Source organism: Anolis carolinensis, chromosome 5 (assembly GCF_035594765.1).
Source record: "Anolis carolinensis isolate JA03-04 chromosome 5, rAnoCar3.1.pri, whole genome shotgun sequence".
Lineage (NCBI taxonomy): Eukaryota > Metazoa > Chordata > Lepidosauria > Squamata > Dactyloidae > Anolis > Anolis carolinensis.
Window position 1 is genome coordinate 139,106,693 of NC_085845.1, and position 17,727 is coordinate 139,124,419.

At 37.4% G+C, this 17,727-nt stretch overlaps 1 protein-coding gene across 1 annotated transcript in view; it reads right to left on the reverse strand.

The window, feature by feature from the left end:
* Nucleotides 1-17,727, reverse strand: part of cftr (CF transmembrane conductance regulator) — a 115,132-nt gene that overhangs the window by 14,436 nt on the left and 82,969 nt on the right. The window contains exons 19-23 of the mRNA XM_008111173.3: nt 16,735-16,885; nt 14,180-14,407; nt 13,470-13,570; nt 8,909-9,151; nt 8,006-8,161 (exon numbers count right to left, since the gene is read on the reverse strand). Of these exons, the coding sequence (XP_008109380.1) occupies nt 8,006-8,161; nt 8,909-9,151; nt 13,470-13,570; nt 14,180-14,407; nt 16,735-16,885 (879 nt within the window). The remainder of the gene's footprint in view (nt 1-8,005; nt 8,162-8,908; nt 9,152-13,469; nt 13,571-14,179; nt 14,408-16,734; nt 16,886-17,727) is intronic.

Sequence of the window (17,727 nt, forward strand, 5' to 3'; positions counted from 1 at the left end):
TCATCTACTGTGGTTAACACAAAGAACTAAATTCCGTTGTTACTCCCAGAGTGTGCCTGAAATCAATTAAACTTACAAAAATGTTGACTTGCCAAGTATCTATTGATTCAGTGGATCTACTCTAGTTGAGAAAAACAATTGGATTTCAGTTTAGAAGTGATGAACACCCACAGGGGTTCAGTTATTGGGAAGCAAACAAACCCTTCTCATTTGTTGCACCACTTGATTGCATGAGAAATTAATTGGCATCTTCTGTCAGGCTCAAATACCTTAAAGGCACCAGGATGCAATTTTATCAATTAGATGATGGTGGTGGTAGTTGTTATTGCTATCGTTATTATCCCACTTTTTTCTCTTGTTTGACATCCAAAGGGGGAGGAAGTGGTCTTGGAAGCTAAGCAGGCCAACTCTGATTAGTACTTGGATGGGAGACCACCAATGAATATCAGATGCTGCAGAGTATATTTCATAGGAAGGAATTAGGAAAGCCACCTATGAATTTTCCTTGCCTAAGAAACCCTGTGAAATGAATGACACCTCCAAGGTCATGTGGCCATAGTTTTGAATTTTTTTACAATCCCACTACATGTGGGAGAATGAACCTATTCCCACACAATTATGCCAACATATTTCTCATTACATGAGCTAATTGAAGGGGAGGGGGTTCACTTTTTAAATGTTTATTATACTTTTTGATACATTCTAACTAAATTTATTGTAATCTATTTTGGAGGACCATTTTAAGGCTAAAAAGCAAGCATGTGTGTGTGTGTGTGTGTATTATACATGTATATATAGGTAAAGGTTTCCCCTGATGTTAAGTCTAGTCATTTATTTATGTATTTATTTCCATCATTTCTATCCCGCCCTTCTCACCCGAAGGGACTCAGGGTGGCTCACAGTCCGGCAGAATTCGATGCAAATATACAATGTCCGACTCTGCGGGTTGGTGCTCATCTCCATTTCTAAGCTGAAGAGCTGGCTTTGTTCATAGACACCTCCAAGGTTATGTGGCCGGCATGACTGCATGGAGCGCAGTTACCTTCCTGCCAGAGCTATATCTATTGATCTACTCACATTTGCATGTTTTCAAACTGAGAGGTTGGCAGAAGCTGGGGCTAACAGTGCTCACCCCGCTCTCCGGATTCAAACCGCCAACCTTTCAGTCAGCAAGTTCAACAGCTCAGTGGTTTAACCCGCTGCGCCACAGGGGGCTCCCATATGTGTGTGTGTGTGTGTGTGTGTGTGTATACACAGCCATATACACAGATTCACAACGGAACTTGCCAAACCAAAGCCTTCAATTTTCCATATGTGTGATTATCTTTTATCAAGCAGTCATGGGGGCATCTGTCTACAGCATTACATTTGCAATTCAATCCTTAATCTCAAATAAAGATGGACAAGATTGTAGCCTGAGAATAATACTTTAACACAACTGGCTTTTAAGGGGCTTAAGTTAAAATCCCAAACTGCAAAAGATGTTATACATTATTTGTTCACCAATAAATACATCAAACCTTTTCTCTTAGCAAATATGTTTAATGCATTACTTGGATATCTATCCCTGATCAGTGGAAAAATAACTTCCCTGAGGCAGGACATTATAACAGAGTCTTTGTTCTTTGTTTAAAATCATTGCTGATTCCTTAAAGGTAGTGGTACCTGCAGTGTTCTCTGCCTCAGGATTTGTTTCTCAAGATTACTGGGTGTGGTGGTATTAATACACTCGAGAAAGCCAAGTCCGGCATAGCTCTGTTTACACTTGGTATCCAATGTATTACAGTAATGAATTAAATGTTTAGGAGTTCTGTGACAGCAATGAAAACATAACTGAACTAACCAGTTTTCATGAAAGAAAGGGACACCTTCATAATGCCAATGTGCCTTAACAATTGCTAGCCATGGAGGCATGAAATGTGGTTTCCTGTTATGAATCAGCTGGCTTTCCTACTAGCATTGCGAACTTTCCTTTTTAAAATATTCCTCTGCTGTTTTGATTTTTTATATTAGCCTTTTAACCTGACAAACATTAAATAACAGCACATGTGGGAATGAGAATCAATAGATTAAAGTTGTGATAAACATAGTTAATTTTTATAATAAAGAGACTGGAAAAAAGACTATCAAATATTACACACACACACAATTGTTCATGGTTAAAGGAGAGAATAAAATATTATTGTTGTAAATCTGTATCGGCAATAACTACTATCCATGCTTATAAATAACTACAGTACTAAAAATCTACCCATGTTTTTTTGACTGCTATAGCAAACAATGCCACTATGTAACCAATGTAATACTGATTATAAATAGTAAAGGTAAAGGTTTTCCCCTAACATTGTCCAGTCATGTCCGTCTCTGGGGGTTGATGCTCATCTCTTCTAAGCTGAAGAGCCGGCGTTGTCCGTAGACACCTCCAAGGTCATGTGGTCATCATGACTGCATGGAGCGCTCATTACCTTCCCACCGGAGGAATACCTATCTAAATGTTGGATTATATTTCCCTTTACCCCTGAACACTGGTCATTCTGGTCAACTGATACAAATTAGCATCCAGCATCTGCAAAGTGGAGCCATACATTTCCTCCTCCTGTTTTCTTCAAATACTAACTTAAATTTCATTGGTTTCATGTGGTCTATTCTATGGCGCCTTCCACACTGCCCTATATCCCAGGATCTGATCCCAGGTTTTCTGATTTGAACTGGATTATATAAATATCCACTGACAGATAATCTGGGATAAAGAGATAATCTGGAATCAGATCCTGGGATATAGGGGCAGTGTGGAAGAGCCCTAAGTATGATGAAATCTAACCACTAACTGCTAAGGCTCCATGTACACTGCCATACAATCCAGTTTCAGAATACAGATTAACTGCATTCAACTAGATTATATGGCAGTGTAGACTCATATAAACCAGTTCAATGCGGGTCAATATGCATTATACAAGTTTACACTGACCATTATAATGCAGTTCAAGATAGATTATATGGCAGTGTAGATGGGGCCATAGTCTGGCAATGTCCAAAACCTAACGGAGTTATCTGATTATTTTCTTTTGAGGCCCAAATTAAGTATTGAAGGTTAGTGTTTGAAAGTGATGTGCCCTACTATGATTGATTAAAGGCATAAGGAAGGGCAACGTTTTTATGACTCAGTATTTTTAAGGCTGTAGGTATAAAATGCAAAACAAAACAAAACAACCCAGCAACCAACATGAAACAGGATATGATATATGACCGCTAATGGGCATATAGCCAGATGTGACTGGGAGTTCTTTCACATATTCCATGCTCTCTCTTCCATCACATGGGGATTTGCAAAAGTGGCTCTGTCACAGAAGCATGAATGCAGGCCAGATTAATGTACCGGGTGATTGAAGTGAATGTCAGCTGGGAAAGTCTGTGAGTGAGTCAGAAGAGAGGGAGGAAATGGATTAATGAAATCATAAATATGTCAGGTATTTAGCACTATTCCATACTTCTGTTTATCAGATGACTGCTTATTCTGGATGCTGACCTGTTAGATAAATATGGCAAATCTTTTTCAACACAAGTTCTGGTATGCATGGCTTTAAAAGCTAACATGTCATACCTGAGGCGCTGGGTATTAAGTATACAGCCAAAGATACAAGAGACCTATTGTTCACTACAAATCAGCAAGTAGTGGTTGCTTATGTTTTGAGAAGCCATCAGCCTCTAACATTGATTTGCCTGTCCAGTTGGTTGTAATATTTATCCCAACATACTACCCTGTTGCCCTGAAAATAAGAAATCCTCTGAAAATAAGACCTAGTAGAGATTTTGCTGAATTGCTAAATATAAGGCCTCCCCCGAAAGTAAGACTCTAGCTAAGTTTTTGTTTAGAAGCATGCACACCAAACAGAACACCAGAGCATGCAGGATTGGTAAACGTACATTCCATAGATTGTTGTACATGGAAAATATGGTAGTAACAAGAAATTCTTGATAGGATTCACAGTTTGTCTGGTTATGCTGGTTTATGATGACAACTACTGTACAGTATATAATAGATGTTCATTTTTTGTTCAACAATAAATGTGAATTCTTCTTCACGGAAAAATAAGACATCCTCTGAAAATAAGACCTAGCACATCTTTGGGAGCAAAAATTAATATAAGACTCTGTCTTATTTTCAGGGAAACACGGTAGTATTTAGATGGGTGCATATGGATGGCTGCAAAGCATACAAATGCACACATAAGAAGGTTTTTAACGCTGTTTTCATATATGGGGTCTTGTTGGGATTTTATGTCAATATTTATTTGTTTTCTGAAAGCATTGAATTTATGCCGTTGTTTGTTGGAATCTGCCCTGAGTCCCTTAAGAGAGATAGGGCAGAATAGATATAAAGTTTATTATCATTATTATTATTATTATTATTATTATTATTATTATTATTATTATTATTATTGAAACATGTTCAATCTTTTCTTCCAGTTCACTAATCTATTGCATGCAAAGACCTTTCTTTGTGGCAGAAATTTTGAAGGATCCACCTCTGATTCTAGCAGTCCAACATCTAAATAAATACTGCCACTTATTCACATTTTTTCAGTCTTACAGTACTAGTCCCTTTAACTGAAAAGTCTTCAAGGTCCTCAAGTCAACAAACTATGCTGCCATTTAATGCAAAATATTTACAAGTTAGAATACTATATAGATGGAAAATGCCTCCCTCAAGAGTTTCTTGGGATTGGATTCTGTCATAAAAGGGATTGTCATATGAACATGCTGACTATGGGTTGGGTAGTAATGAAACATCAGGAGAAGAAACAAATAGAAACAAATAGTAGGACTGGGTTCTTTCAAGATGAAATTACTCCCTGAGCCTGACATTTAGAGCTGTTATTTATCACCCTGGGAGTTCTGCTCATGGATATAGGTCATCAGATGGCTCCATTTATTGTAATAATTTTTGTTGCTGCTGTTTTCTTCCCTGCACGATTTCCAGCTATGCACCAACCCTGTCATGAGCACTAGATATGTAACTGTAATTCTGAACATTAACTAGCTCTTATGGCTTCTGAAAGTTCATTAATGAATCCAGCCTGTGTCCAGGCACATAATAAACAAAAGCCAGTTGTGTCATATATTAGAATAACAAATTTCAGAGAAATGTACTGAAAATAGGATTTAGTTGAGATGACTAAAATGTTATGCACATACCAAGCTGTGAGTTGTGCAGAAATCTTTATCAACCCACCACAAATAGTAAAAAATAGAGGATAAAAATAACACAAAAAATCAGAAAGCTGATTCAGTATTCAGCACAGAATACAACCTACAGAATCAAAAAGGTAGGTTCAGTGAACTCAAACACATCTAGCTGTTAAATAGGCAGGTTTATAACTGTACTCTCTTAAAGAAGTTTGACATCTTATTAGGAAGAGATCACATTTCCCCAAATTATCCTGACATTATCATCTGAAAACCCTACATATAATTTCATTTAAAATACCTGTAAAATATACACACAGAGATAGGAATCTGCTGTTTTTCCTGCAACCCACTAGCATAGCTACTCTTTGGATATGACTACAATGGAATATACCTAAATAATTATTGCAGTGCAACAGAAATGTATGTTCAGAAATAGTCCTTATGAATAAAATAAGTTTCCTCCCAAATTTATGTGTATGCATGTGCTGTTTTAGAACCACTGTTTCCAGATTACAATATTTTATTTATTCTGGACATTTGGCAGGGCCTGTGCATGTTATGTAACAAAAGTCGATGTGAAGAAGAAGATTGTTTTAGGACCTCATCTGAGGGAGATCCTCAAGCTGGGGGAAAGCAGCTGCATCTGCGGGGCAGCGGGGCAAATCTGACGGGAGCAGAAAAAATCGTTGCTCCACATCCTGAAATAACCCGCATTGCCCTCTTCCCCAACGGGGGGGGGGGGGGGGGGATGTCACCACCTGGCTTCCCCCCATGCTTTCTCCAGCTTGACCTATCAGAACACGGGAAACCTGCCATGTCCTCAGGGTTCTGTCGTAGGATGCTTCCAGGAGGCTGGGAAGAAAAACCCTGCTGGAAGTAGCTGCGTGTCATCTGATAGGATCCAGCAGGCTCTGTCTTCCCAGCATCCTGGAAGCATCCTAGGACACTGAGAAAGTTAAATGGGATGAGGTCCTTAGAAGAAGAAAGTTAATAAATATAATAAATACCCCCTTAAGTGATAAAAGGTTAACCACAGATTTTGGAGCATTATTTTAAAAAATAATTAAATTACCATTTCTAAGCTTTCCAAGAATGAATATTGCAATTATATTTTTAAGGTAACTCATTTCTTCCTTTCCCCCCCCCCCCAAAAGTAACCAAATGCTCTTAATTATATTGTAGCTTGTTTGAGGATTTGCTGAATCCCATTCTGGGAGAACAACAGGATATAAATTCAATACATAATACATTAATTTGGGTACAAATTAAAAATATGTCTGTTTTCTAAAGCCTTCCCACCTTACTTTTTATCTCAAAATGGTAATGCACATTTTTAAGACACCTATAATAATAATAATAATAATCATCATCATCATCTTTATTTTTACCCCACTACCATCTCCCAAAAGGAACTTGGGGCAGCTTACAGAGAACTTGTAATGTAACAATACACATAGTGCAATAAAATATAAATGCATCAATACCAAAGGTAAAAAAAATAATTTATGCCATCAATATATAAAACAATAGCACAATAAAATCAATCAACCCTAAAATAAACATCGATAAAACGCCACAATAATTATGGACATAAAATAAATAGCAACCAACCAGTCATATAAAGTGCTTTCAGTGAAGAAATCACTAGGTCTAAACATTTTTAAACCTTTTGGGCTCTATACCTATTGAAAAGCTTGAATAAAGAGCCAAGTTTTTAGGTTAGACTGAAAACATTGGAGGGTGAGGGCTAGCCTAATTTTCCGAGGGGAGACGTTCCAGAGCCGGGGGACCACCACCAGGAAGACCCACTCCCTCGTCCCTACCAACCTTCTGACGTCTCTACTGTACTTGTGACAGTGGTGGGACCAAGCAGAGGCCTTCCAGGTAGGCCTCAGAGCCTGCAGTTCATAAAAAGCGATGTGGTCCCAAAGATATACTATAATGTTTTAAACCTGTTCAAAATAGCTGATCATATTTAATTTTAAGTTTAGATATTTTAATTACCTAATATATTTTTTTGAAAATTGCATTGATTTTATATGTATGTTGTCCTGAGATCATTTGCTACAGCGAAGGCTAGAAATATTTGTCTATCTACCGACATAGTTAATTTAGCAAATAACATCTATAAATCAGACTACTACACATAACTTGTGGTACAAAATACACTTGAGCAATGAAGCAACGTCAAGGTATAGTGTGGGTGCCATGGATCTGTAAAAGTAACTAATATAGTTTCCTTTAAAAAGACCGAGGGTCTTCCTCATTATGCTACAGTTGTAAGGTAACTTAAATTGTGCCTTTGTTATGGTGAAAGGGACCAAATACAGATAATGCATAAGTTTGAAACTAGTTACTTCCAGGCTATGGTGAACTGTGGCATTTATCTTCATATAACAAATTGGCTGTCATCTCATTTTCTTCTTCTTTTTAGTGCAGTGTAGTCCTTACGAGTTCCCTTTCTAGAGAGGTTAGACTGATAACCCCCCTGCTAACTTTTCATAAGGTGCTGTTCTATTTATTAGTTATTTTTAAATGTCTTGCTTTTAATTGATTTCAATTCTATTGCCACTTTAATCATACTTTTTTTTAAATCTTGTAAGATACTAAAGCTGTATCTTATTCAACCTGAGAATGAGAGAATCAGAACCATGGCCATAGGATAATAGGACAGAAAAGAAGCTAAAAACCAAAATCTGAGCCTGGCCGCAGAGACGACAGCTAAGCATAGACAGAGTTAGAAGTGTATCCAAAATGCGCTTTTGGACAAAGTGTTTTATATAGAAATTAATTTTACAGAGCGTTGTAGGTTTACCTGAGGTATAACTCCAAATGCTTTTCTCCACTGCTGCACAGGAACAGTGTTCCAGGAAACACTGTCAATTTGAATGTCACCTTCGGTATTCAGGAGTCTCAAAAAAGCAAAGAGCAATGTACTTTTCCCTGAGCCAGTTCTTCCTAAAAGGCCCACCTGCAATATTTATAAACATAAATTAATGAAGAATCTGTTGCCCATAAATTAACCATATGCACGTTAGAAGTTAACAAAAGGGCAGTTCAGGGTAGAAGTGCACTGTGCTGAAATGGTATCGAAATTATAAATATTAATAGGACTACAAAAGGCCATGACAGACTGTGGTAATGTGAAACGGTGATACAACTGTCCTCAGCCACCCAATATCATTTGTCATTTTTTAACTGATATGATAAAGTGTTATATCACCCAATTGCCTCTCTATAACTCTATGTCAAAATTATAGCACCCAATGCCACCCTGGACCCTTGTATGTGGTGCATGTCTAATGCAGAACTGCATTAAAATAACTCTCAGTACTTCAGAATTGCAATTACTTGCAATGACACTTTATGCTGAAACAGGCTAAGGTGCCTATCTATACAAAAAGATTATGAGAGAAATAAATAATCAGGAATGAGCACTTAAAACACTTTCCTGATTTCCCTCCCAGGTTTTTAAAATCACATTTTTTATAATCCTTCTAGCAATGTTGTATTTCTTTTGAAGACTGGTGTCCAAAACAGTAGGCAAAATACGGGTCTCCCAACTCTTTTTGCAGAATGTGCTCCATATTGGAATAATGAAAAATGTACTTCTTGTGCATTAGAAATTAAATATGATTTTGCTTTCTGTTGAAAACTGCTGCTGCCATTTGTTTAGCAATCGAGGAGCAGTAAAAGGTTTAGATAACAATATCCTCACCCTTTGTCCTGGACTTATTGAAAAGGAAATGTTTTCAAGGATAGCCAAGCCCCCGTCTAAATACTTGGCAGTGAGATCCTTCACAATCATTTGCCCGCCTGATGGCCAGGTATTCTCTTCCTTTACATGCTTATTCTCAATTATTAGGACTTGGGAAAGCCCGCCGTTCCTTGATGGTGGCGTAGTTGTGGATTCTTCGGTTGGCATATCAATGAATTTAAATATTCGGCTCACAGACCGCATCTGAAAACAAGAGCAGGCAACGCTGAAGTCATTTCCACAACTATAGGAAGTATTACATATATAGTTTGATTCCAAAGGAAACATTCTTTTTCAGTGTCATTTCTTTCTCAAATGCAACAGAAAACAGAAGCTTGATATTAAAATCAATATTTATTCTACAGCATACAAACTGTGAATGCAAATTTATATTGCTGGCATTTCTCTTCTTCCACCTATTCATAGTTTTTTTCTGACAACAGAAAACTCCCTGTAAGTTTATCATCTATGAATCTTCATATTATACAGCTTTGGTGGGGCTCTTTGAAGAACCACAACTTCCTGTAGAAACCAGTCTGGTTTTTGAGGTCTTTGAGAAAGGCTCTTCTTTTAGTCATACAGGCTTTCTGAGACATGTCTGCTGCATATATGAGAGAGTTTTTCCTGGGTTTTTTTCCAGGATGAATCTACACTGCTATATAATTCATTACTTGACAACCAGCCTGAAATTTTCTACCTAAGGTTGACAGGGTGCCTTCCTCTTTGGTGTCTTTTGGTGTCAGACAAAGACCTTTCAATTCCGGCCAATTTTGACAAATTGATACACTTTGGTGGGTTATTTTTGTTTTCATACCAAACTTCTACTATGCAGGAATATACAATCAAAGACTCTTGACAGATGATCATTTTGCTTTGGTTCAAAAACGTCTGGAGAAGGCAACTCCACCACACTCCAAGGCAACATATTCCACTATCAAACAATATTTACCATTGGGACATTCCTTCTACTGTTTAGATGAAATATATTTTCCTATATTTTGAATCCACTGCTTTGTGCCTTTGGATGCATCCACACTGCAGATTTAATGCAGTTTCATACCACTTTAACTGCTATGGCTCAATGCAATGGAATCATGGGAACTTCACCCAATAGTCAGCATTGAGCTGGTTTTAATTCTACATGAGTATGTTGTATCAATAGTAATTATGTTGGTGTTTTATTATGATTGTGTTGTAAGTTTTTGTGTTGGAAATTGAATGTTTTACCTATGTTGGAAACTACCCTGAGTTCCTTCGGGGAGATAGAGCATAGAATCATAGAATCATAGAATAGTAGAGTTGGAAGAGACCTCATGGGCCATCCAGTCCAACCCCCTGCCAAGAAGCAGGAAATCGCATTCAAAGCACCCCTGACAGATGGCCATCCAGCCTCTGCTTAAAAGCCTCCAAAGAAGGAGCCTCTACCACAGCCATACAAATAACTTTATTATTTTATTATGACACAGCAAACAAGATAATATGCTGGATTTCGTATCACAAAATCACAAGTCGAACACTTCCCAAGTGTCTAGGACTGTGTGATGCATTTTCGGATGATGTGTGCACATCCTAGTAGGGTGGCCTTTTGCAGTTGGCAGATCGTGATTTTGTCAATGTCTATTGTTTCCAAATGCCAGCTGAGATATTATTGTTGTAGCATCAAACTGCAATGATTCTACAATGTAGTAGATGCACCCGTAAAGGCTTTTGAAGAAAACAGAAGCATAAGGGCATTGGCTTGCCAGAGGATAGCTGAGAACAAAGGACAAGTACAGCATTTGGAACAGATGACAGGCTAGAGATCAGCAATACTTCATTAGACCAGAATAATTATGATAGGGAAAGGATAAATATTGAGCACACTACAGAAAATGCAAACTCTTCAACTGTATACAAACATTTGTCCAAATCTAAATTCTGTGTCTTCCTTGCTTCAACAGTTCTTTACATGATATATCAACATTTTTTGGTTTGGCCTGGTATTCTTATAATGAAATAACCCAATAGACTCAATATTTAAGGTGCTTCCGTAGTTTGCATCTATGAAACCATTTTAAGTAGTAATGTTTAAGCTTTCACCATCACTACTGGGCAACTTGTTTTCCCCAAAATGAAAAAAATTGCTAATTTCTCGAGCAATAATTACCGAGGCCAATAGCACAAGGGTGTGTGTGATTACAATGAATCATTTCATAGAGTATCTATCCATCAAATTATTATTTTTTTTCCGTGTCATGAATGACTTGAGAAACTGCAAGTCACTTCTGGTGTGAGAGAATTGGCTGTCTGCAAGGACATTGCCCAGGGGATGCCTGGATGTTTGATGTTTTACCATCCTGTTGGGAGGCTTATCTCATGTCCCTGGGGAGCTAGAGCTGACAGGCAGGAGCTCACCCCCTTTCAGTCAGCAGTCCTGCCAGCACAAAGGTTTAACCCATTATACCACCGGGAGCTCCGATCAAATAATACTCAGGTGATATGTCTCTATTGAAGTTTTAAAGGTCTAAAAAGATATGAACAGAGACAGGGCAGATAAAAGGAGAAAAAGAAGCAAGAATTGAAGGAACTACCAGTAAACATAAAAGAACCAGGTTTTTTTTCTGTAGGAATTCCAGAAAATAGTGTTACTTCTAGATATCTGATTCAGAACCAAGTCTCCTGGAATGATGTGAGCTGCATGCATGTTTAAATAAATAACTAAAAATAACAATAAAACTCCAGTTATTTCATTCCAAAAATCACCCTAGAGTCATGCTTATGGAGTTCCCCCATCCCATGAATTCTTTTTTTGGTATGAATTTATAACAATACCTTTCACCCACTAAAATCTATGCAGATAAATGTGAACAGCTTACACATCAACTGTGATGGACATCAGTTGTTGCGTGACTTGGCTGAATTATATAATAATATAATATGGTCAAGTATCCTCTGTGCCCACCTTCTACCTCTGTGATAGAAGGTCTTTGGAGCCCCCGGTGACTCAATGGGTTAAACCCTTGTGTCAGCAGGACTGCTGACCAAAAAGGTCAATGGTTTGGATCTGGGGAGTGGGGTAAGCTTCCGTCTGTCAGCTCCAGCTTCCCATGCACCATGTGGGGACATGAGAGAAACCTCCCACAGGATGGTAAAACATCTGGACGTCCCCTGGGCAATGTCCTTGCATAAGGTCAATTCACTTTCTCAAGTCACTCCTGACACGAAAAATCCCTCTGTGATAGCCCTTGCCCTGTTCACCAAAGTCTCACTTTGAGAAGATTCCCTGGCATGAATGCTATCAGTTCCCAGCAGTCCTCTTAAGTGTAACAGTCTGTGTAGAAAGGGAAACTTCTGAAGCAGGAAAGATTATAGATGTGCCAGAGGCAAGTAGCAAACACAAGGCTGGAGAAGTGGATTTGAAAAACAAAGATAGAAAGAAAATGCAAATGTGATGGCAATTTTTGGGTTTATAAAGATAGAACATTATATTGTCACTCCAAATTCAGAATTATTGGACAAGTGGGATGACAGGACTTTTTATGGCACACAGACTTGAGCCAACTGTTAATGTTAACATTATTATTTCGAAAGAAAATATGCTAGATATGTAGCATATTAATATATGTATTAATATATATAGGTAATATGCTAGATATGTAACTGAACTATTGACAGGAGAAAAAATAAATATGTGGATTAAATAATGGAAACTGTACGATACCTAACCAGAAAAAAATGAGGTATTATGAAGGGAAAAAAGAAACATTAAATATGATTTTATAAAAGAAAAGAAACATGAGTGTGATAAGCCTAATCACAGGCTTTCAGAAAACCATAAATAAAAATAACTGAATAATGGAATAATTACTGTATATACTCGAGTATAAGCCTAGTTTTTCAGCCCTTTTTTAGGACTGAAAAAACCCTCCTCGGCTTATACTCGGGTGAGGGTCCTGGTGGGCTTATATTCAGGTTGGCTTATACTCAAGTATATATGATATATTTCTAATTTTTCTCTATTATTATTGGTATTGTTACATTTATTATTTTACTCTATTAATTATTATTACATTTATTATTTTACTCTATTATTGTTACTTTTACATTTTTTACTCTATTTTTATTATTATTATTACATTTATTATTTCACTCCATTATTATTAAAAGGATGCATAAGCATATTTACATTGAAGAAGATGAAAATAATGATTTAATCAGAGTTGAACAGTCATATCTTAAATTACAGTTTGATGTAAAGATTAAAAAGCATTTAAACTACTGAGGACTCAGTGTAATTTTATTGGTATCTCAGCTTATACTGGAGTCAATGTTTTCCCAGTTTTTTTATGGTAAAATTAGGTGCCTCGGCTTATATTCGGGTCGGTTTATACTCGAGTATATACGGTACCAACACTTCTTTACAAGTACAAGCACACTTACAAATGATCATTCTACAGATAAATGTATATGCATTTGAAATGTTAACAATTTGGAATTAAAATAAAACTGGCATGTTGTTACAAGAAATATGTATGGTTCTTACCAGGCTGTCTACATCAATGCTTGAGTTTACTGCCCACTGCAAGGTTCCCATAATATTCATTGCCAATGTAAGAATAATGCCAACTTGTCCTTCCCCATTGCCTGTAAGGACAAGAAAACATTTTAAAATCCAACATATTCAAACATATCACAACGTGTTTAATTTGAATCCTTTTCTGGAGTAACAGTTAGAAGTTGCATTTCCTATCTCCAGGGTCATTTAAGGACCAAAAGATGCCTTTATATAAAACAAGGAGTGACTACTAGTAATTTCTTGTTGTTAAAAATATCTAAAATGACATTGTTGTGTGCCCTCAGTCATTCAACTTATAGCAACCTTCAGGTGAATTTATCATGGAGTTTTCTAGGGCTGAGGGTGTATGCTTTACTCAGGGTCACCTAGTGGGCATCCATGGCTAAGTGAAGAATTGAATCCTCATCTCTAGTCATGGATTTGAAGGCAATTAGGGTCAAAAGTGCTGCCTTCCAAGATCTCCTGGAAAGTAATGCATCCTCCCAACCTCCCACAATTTTCTATCTTTGCTCAAAGGGCTCTTGCGAAGGCATTGTCTTTAAGAAGCTGCAAAACGTAACAGATGCAACTAATTTAAATCTAGCAATAAACAATGCCTATGAATTCGTAATATTTAAGGAGCTTCCAAGGTGCACAGAAAACCAATTTCTGTTTTGTTCAAAGCAGTAAGTATATACCTGTAGTAGCAATAGAAACAAATGTCACAATGATGAAGAAGATGACAAAAATCATTTCTATCCTCATCTGGAACCAACGTAATGTGGATAGATACAGGAACCAGTTTGCTGTATGCAAGTTCAAGGCTTTATGAAACAGAGTCTCAAAATACGGCTGCCGGCCAAAAGCTCTCAGTGTCCAAAGCCCCTTTAAGCTTGTAACAAGATGGGTGAAAATTGGACTTCTGGCTACACAGAACAAGATAAATAAATAAATACATAAAATTATAATAATGATTTTACTACTTTTGTGTTTTTATTACTGTGATTATTTTAATAGTATACTGTTTACATTAAGATGTCTGATAGGCTCCTTAATCACTATTTTAAATAGAAATGTGAGATAAAATGCAACAACAAATAAAAAATACAATAATATCTTAACTATCTAAAGAGCCATTTGCAAAGATATGCAGGCTGATACCAAGCTGGAACGTTTACTGTATAACGTATTGTTGAAGGCTATGATGGCCGGAATCACTGGATTGCTGTGAGTCTTTCGGGCTGTGTGGCCATGTTCCAGAAGCTTTCTCTCCTGACATTTCACCCACATCTGTGGCAGGCATCCTCAGAGGTTGTGAGGTACCCCATTTATGATATAAACCTGCATATATTTCACCACTGATTGTACATCACACAAAATAAATGTCTGTATATTGAATGTTCATATTCTCTAAGCATTCCTGCTGTGTTCAATCTTTACCAGTACACTGGCTTGAAATGTTGGTCACAATATCTTAACCACTGTGTGCTAAAAGTGAATTTTGAGGAACCAAATTAAAATGATACTGTCATCTGCATACTCTGAGGCAGTGACAAGCTGACTTTATTAATACTTGCTCAATCTTATTGTGATCCACCAGCCAGACCTCCTCTCAGTGTATGCAATCTGGGAATTTCATTCTGATGAAATGTGATGAGCCATTCCTACATATCTTGGACATTTCACCTTTAAATTACTCTTATGAGATGACTTCTAGACCCACACTGTTTAAAGTTATCTTGATTGACTCCTTTCCATGTTGCAGATTGGTTTATCTCAAGTTCTGTCCATTTCAAATCTAATTTTGTTGTTCTAGATTTGTTTGCTTATAATGCCCTTTACACTCAAGCAGAGGTGTCAAATGTGTGGCCCTCCAATTGTTTGGGCCTCCAACTCCCAGAAGCTCTAGCCAGCTTGTCCAATAACCAGGAATTCTGGGAACTGAAATCCAGAACACTTGAAGGGCCACAAGTTTGACACCACCACACTCAAGGGTTGAACATCAAACATATACAATCAAAGACAAGGGCAATAAAACATAATGCTATAAATATACAACATCCCATCGACATTATCTGTCTCAGCAACCAAGTGCACAACTCAGGAACTTAATTTGGTGAAGCAAAGAGGAAAGTCTTCAACCCCTCATGAAAATGTCTGAGATCCTCATCCAACCAGAGGTCCAAAGGAAGGCCATTCCACAAAGTGAAAGACAGAACTTGAAAGGCTTGCAGCCTGTGTGCATCAGTGGAACCAAGAATAACACAGCCCAATAACAACAACAAATCTTGGTGTCTTGGTTTTTGGACCTGTTTCTGTGGTTATTTGGGGTGTTGATTCAGAAAACTGCATCAGATAGACCACATTAGCTCTATCTTAGATACCTTGTTACCTAAGGGCACTTTCACACATGACTTAAATGCATGCAGAAGTCCACACACACACATCCAAAAGCCCAGGCTTTCCTGGGGTGTCTACATGTCATCCCAAATCCCCTCAAAAGACGCTCTTAAAGGTTAAAAAAGGCTTACCCAGCCACCATTATGGTCCTCCTCACACCCTCCTGGCACAAGGAAATGATATGCCAGGAGATTGGGGTGGAGCTCCTCCCCCGCATCTCCTGGCACATTTCCTCATGATGGCCAGGTAGGTGTTTTTTTTTTGTTTTTTTTTTTACTTTTAAGGGCTTCTTTTGTGGCTTGGGGGAGGGAGGTTGGTTCCTTCTTGGTTTTTCGGGCTTCTGAAGCACAAAAAACCAAGATGGATGTGTGTATTGGGCCCATGGATTGCATGACATGGTTCCTGGGCTCAATCTACACAGAGCCCTGCTTTGTTCCAAATTAATTTGATTTTACTGGTGACGTCATTTGGATGTCTCTGGTAAAACCACAACAGGTCCTGAGATATGGACATGTCTGGATGGGCCCTAAGTTTTTTGTTATCATGATTTTCTATGGGTGAGAATATGTTTTGTATCTCAAAGGCAAGAGCTGATAGGGGGAAACTGGTGCCATTTTTTGGAATGAGCAGGTCAAATATACCCAGAAATATGGATAACATTTGAGGCCCCAAAATGTGCATTGGCCAGTGATTATCATTTGCCCGTAGAAAATTCCTAGATGGTAAAATATGCTCATAAGGAAGTACTCAAAGTCTATGGGATCATGAATACTGGATAAAAACTGACAGGGCATGTGTGGATTATTATTTTGTCATTGTTATTTTATAAGTCTGCCAATTTTCCTCATCATACCTTCAGATTCCAGTTGCTTCAGCTGCTGAGAAGTGTGCAGGAAGTATGCTCGTAACATTATAAAGGCTGCTATCACAGGCACAGATGCTAAGAAGATGTACGGTTCAATAGCTGAGACTACTAATATTGCACCAATCACAATTAATATTAACTGAGAAAAGAGAGGAAAAACACTGTTGACATAGTAAACATTTACTCCCAATTTTATAAATTAAACATTAAATTTTCCCTTGCGGTATTAGCATACATAATTGCAACATCGTAGGCGTGCCCTCCCAAATAAGCTTTCTATTATGAGAATAAAAACAAATTAAACATAATTGGTGCTAGAGCTCTCTGAGATAAATAACTGATTGCTTGACTTGCTAAATCAGGATGCCATTAATAATGCATTGATTGAACTTTTTTTTAAAAAAAGTCCATGTCTATTCAATGTAGGTAAACTATGAATACTTTTAAATAAAACTTTTCCTCCATAAATCTGTCTAGATATGATTTGTGATGTAAGAATGCAAACCAACAGCCCCTGAATGGACGTAGTTCTTTGTGGATCTCATTACATGGGTTCTGCTTTGATGTAACTTTTTTGTATATTCATTGCCCCATCAATATTCATATCAGAATATCTAAGCCTTCTTAGATGGAAAAAGTTTCCATATAATCATTCACACTTCGTTTAGACTACAACTTATAAAAAAGCAGAAAATATCATTTTTAAAAAGAAAGGAGATATTTGGTTTTGGAATTTAGTATATGCTTACAATTTTTACACAAAACTCAACAAAATGTAGCACACCAGATGGTATTGGCAACCCTATCAACAGGGCAAGTCTTTTCTGGTGAAAACCCATACAAATCTCTAACACAGAAGCATGGGCACCTTCCTATTAAATGAAATACAACAGATATAAAAATACCGTTACTACCAAGATAAATGTCTAGCAAATACAAATTTGCTCTAGCAAATACAAATAAGTCCCTTAATGACACTGT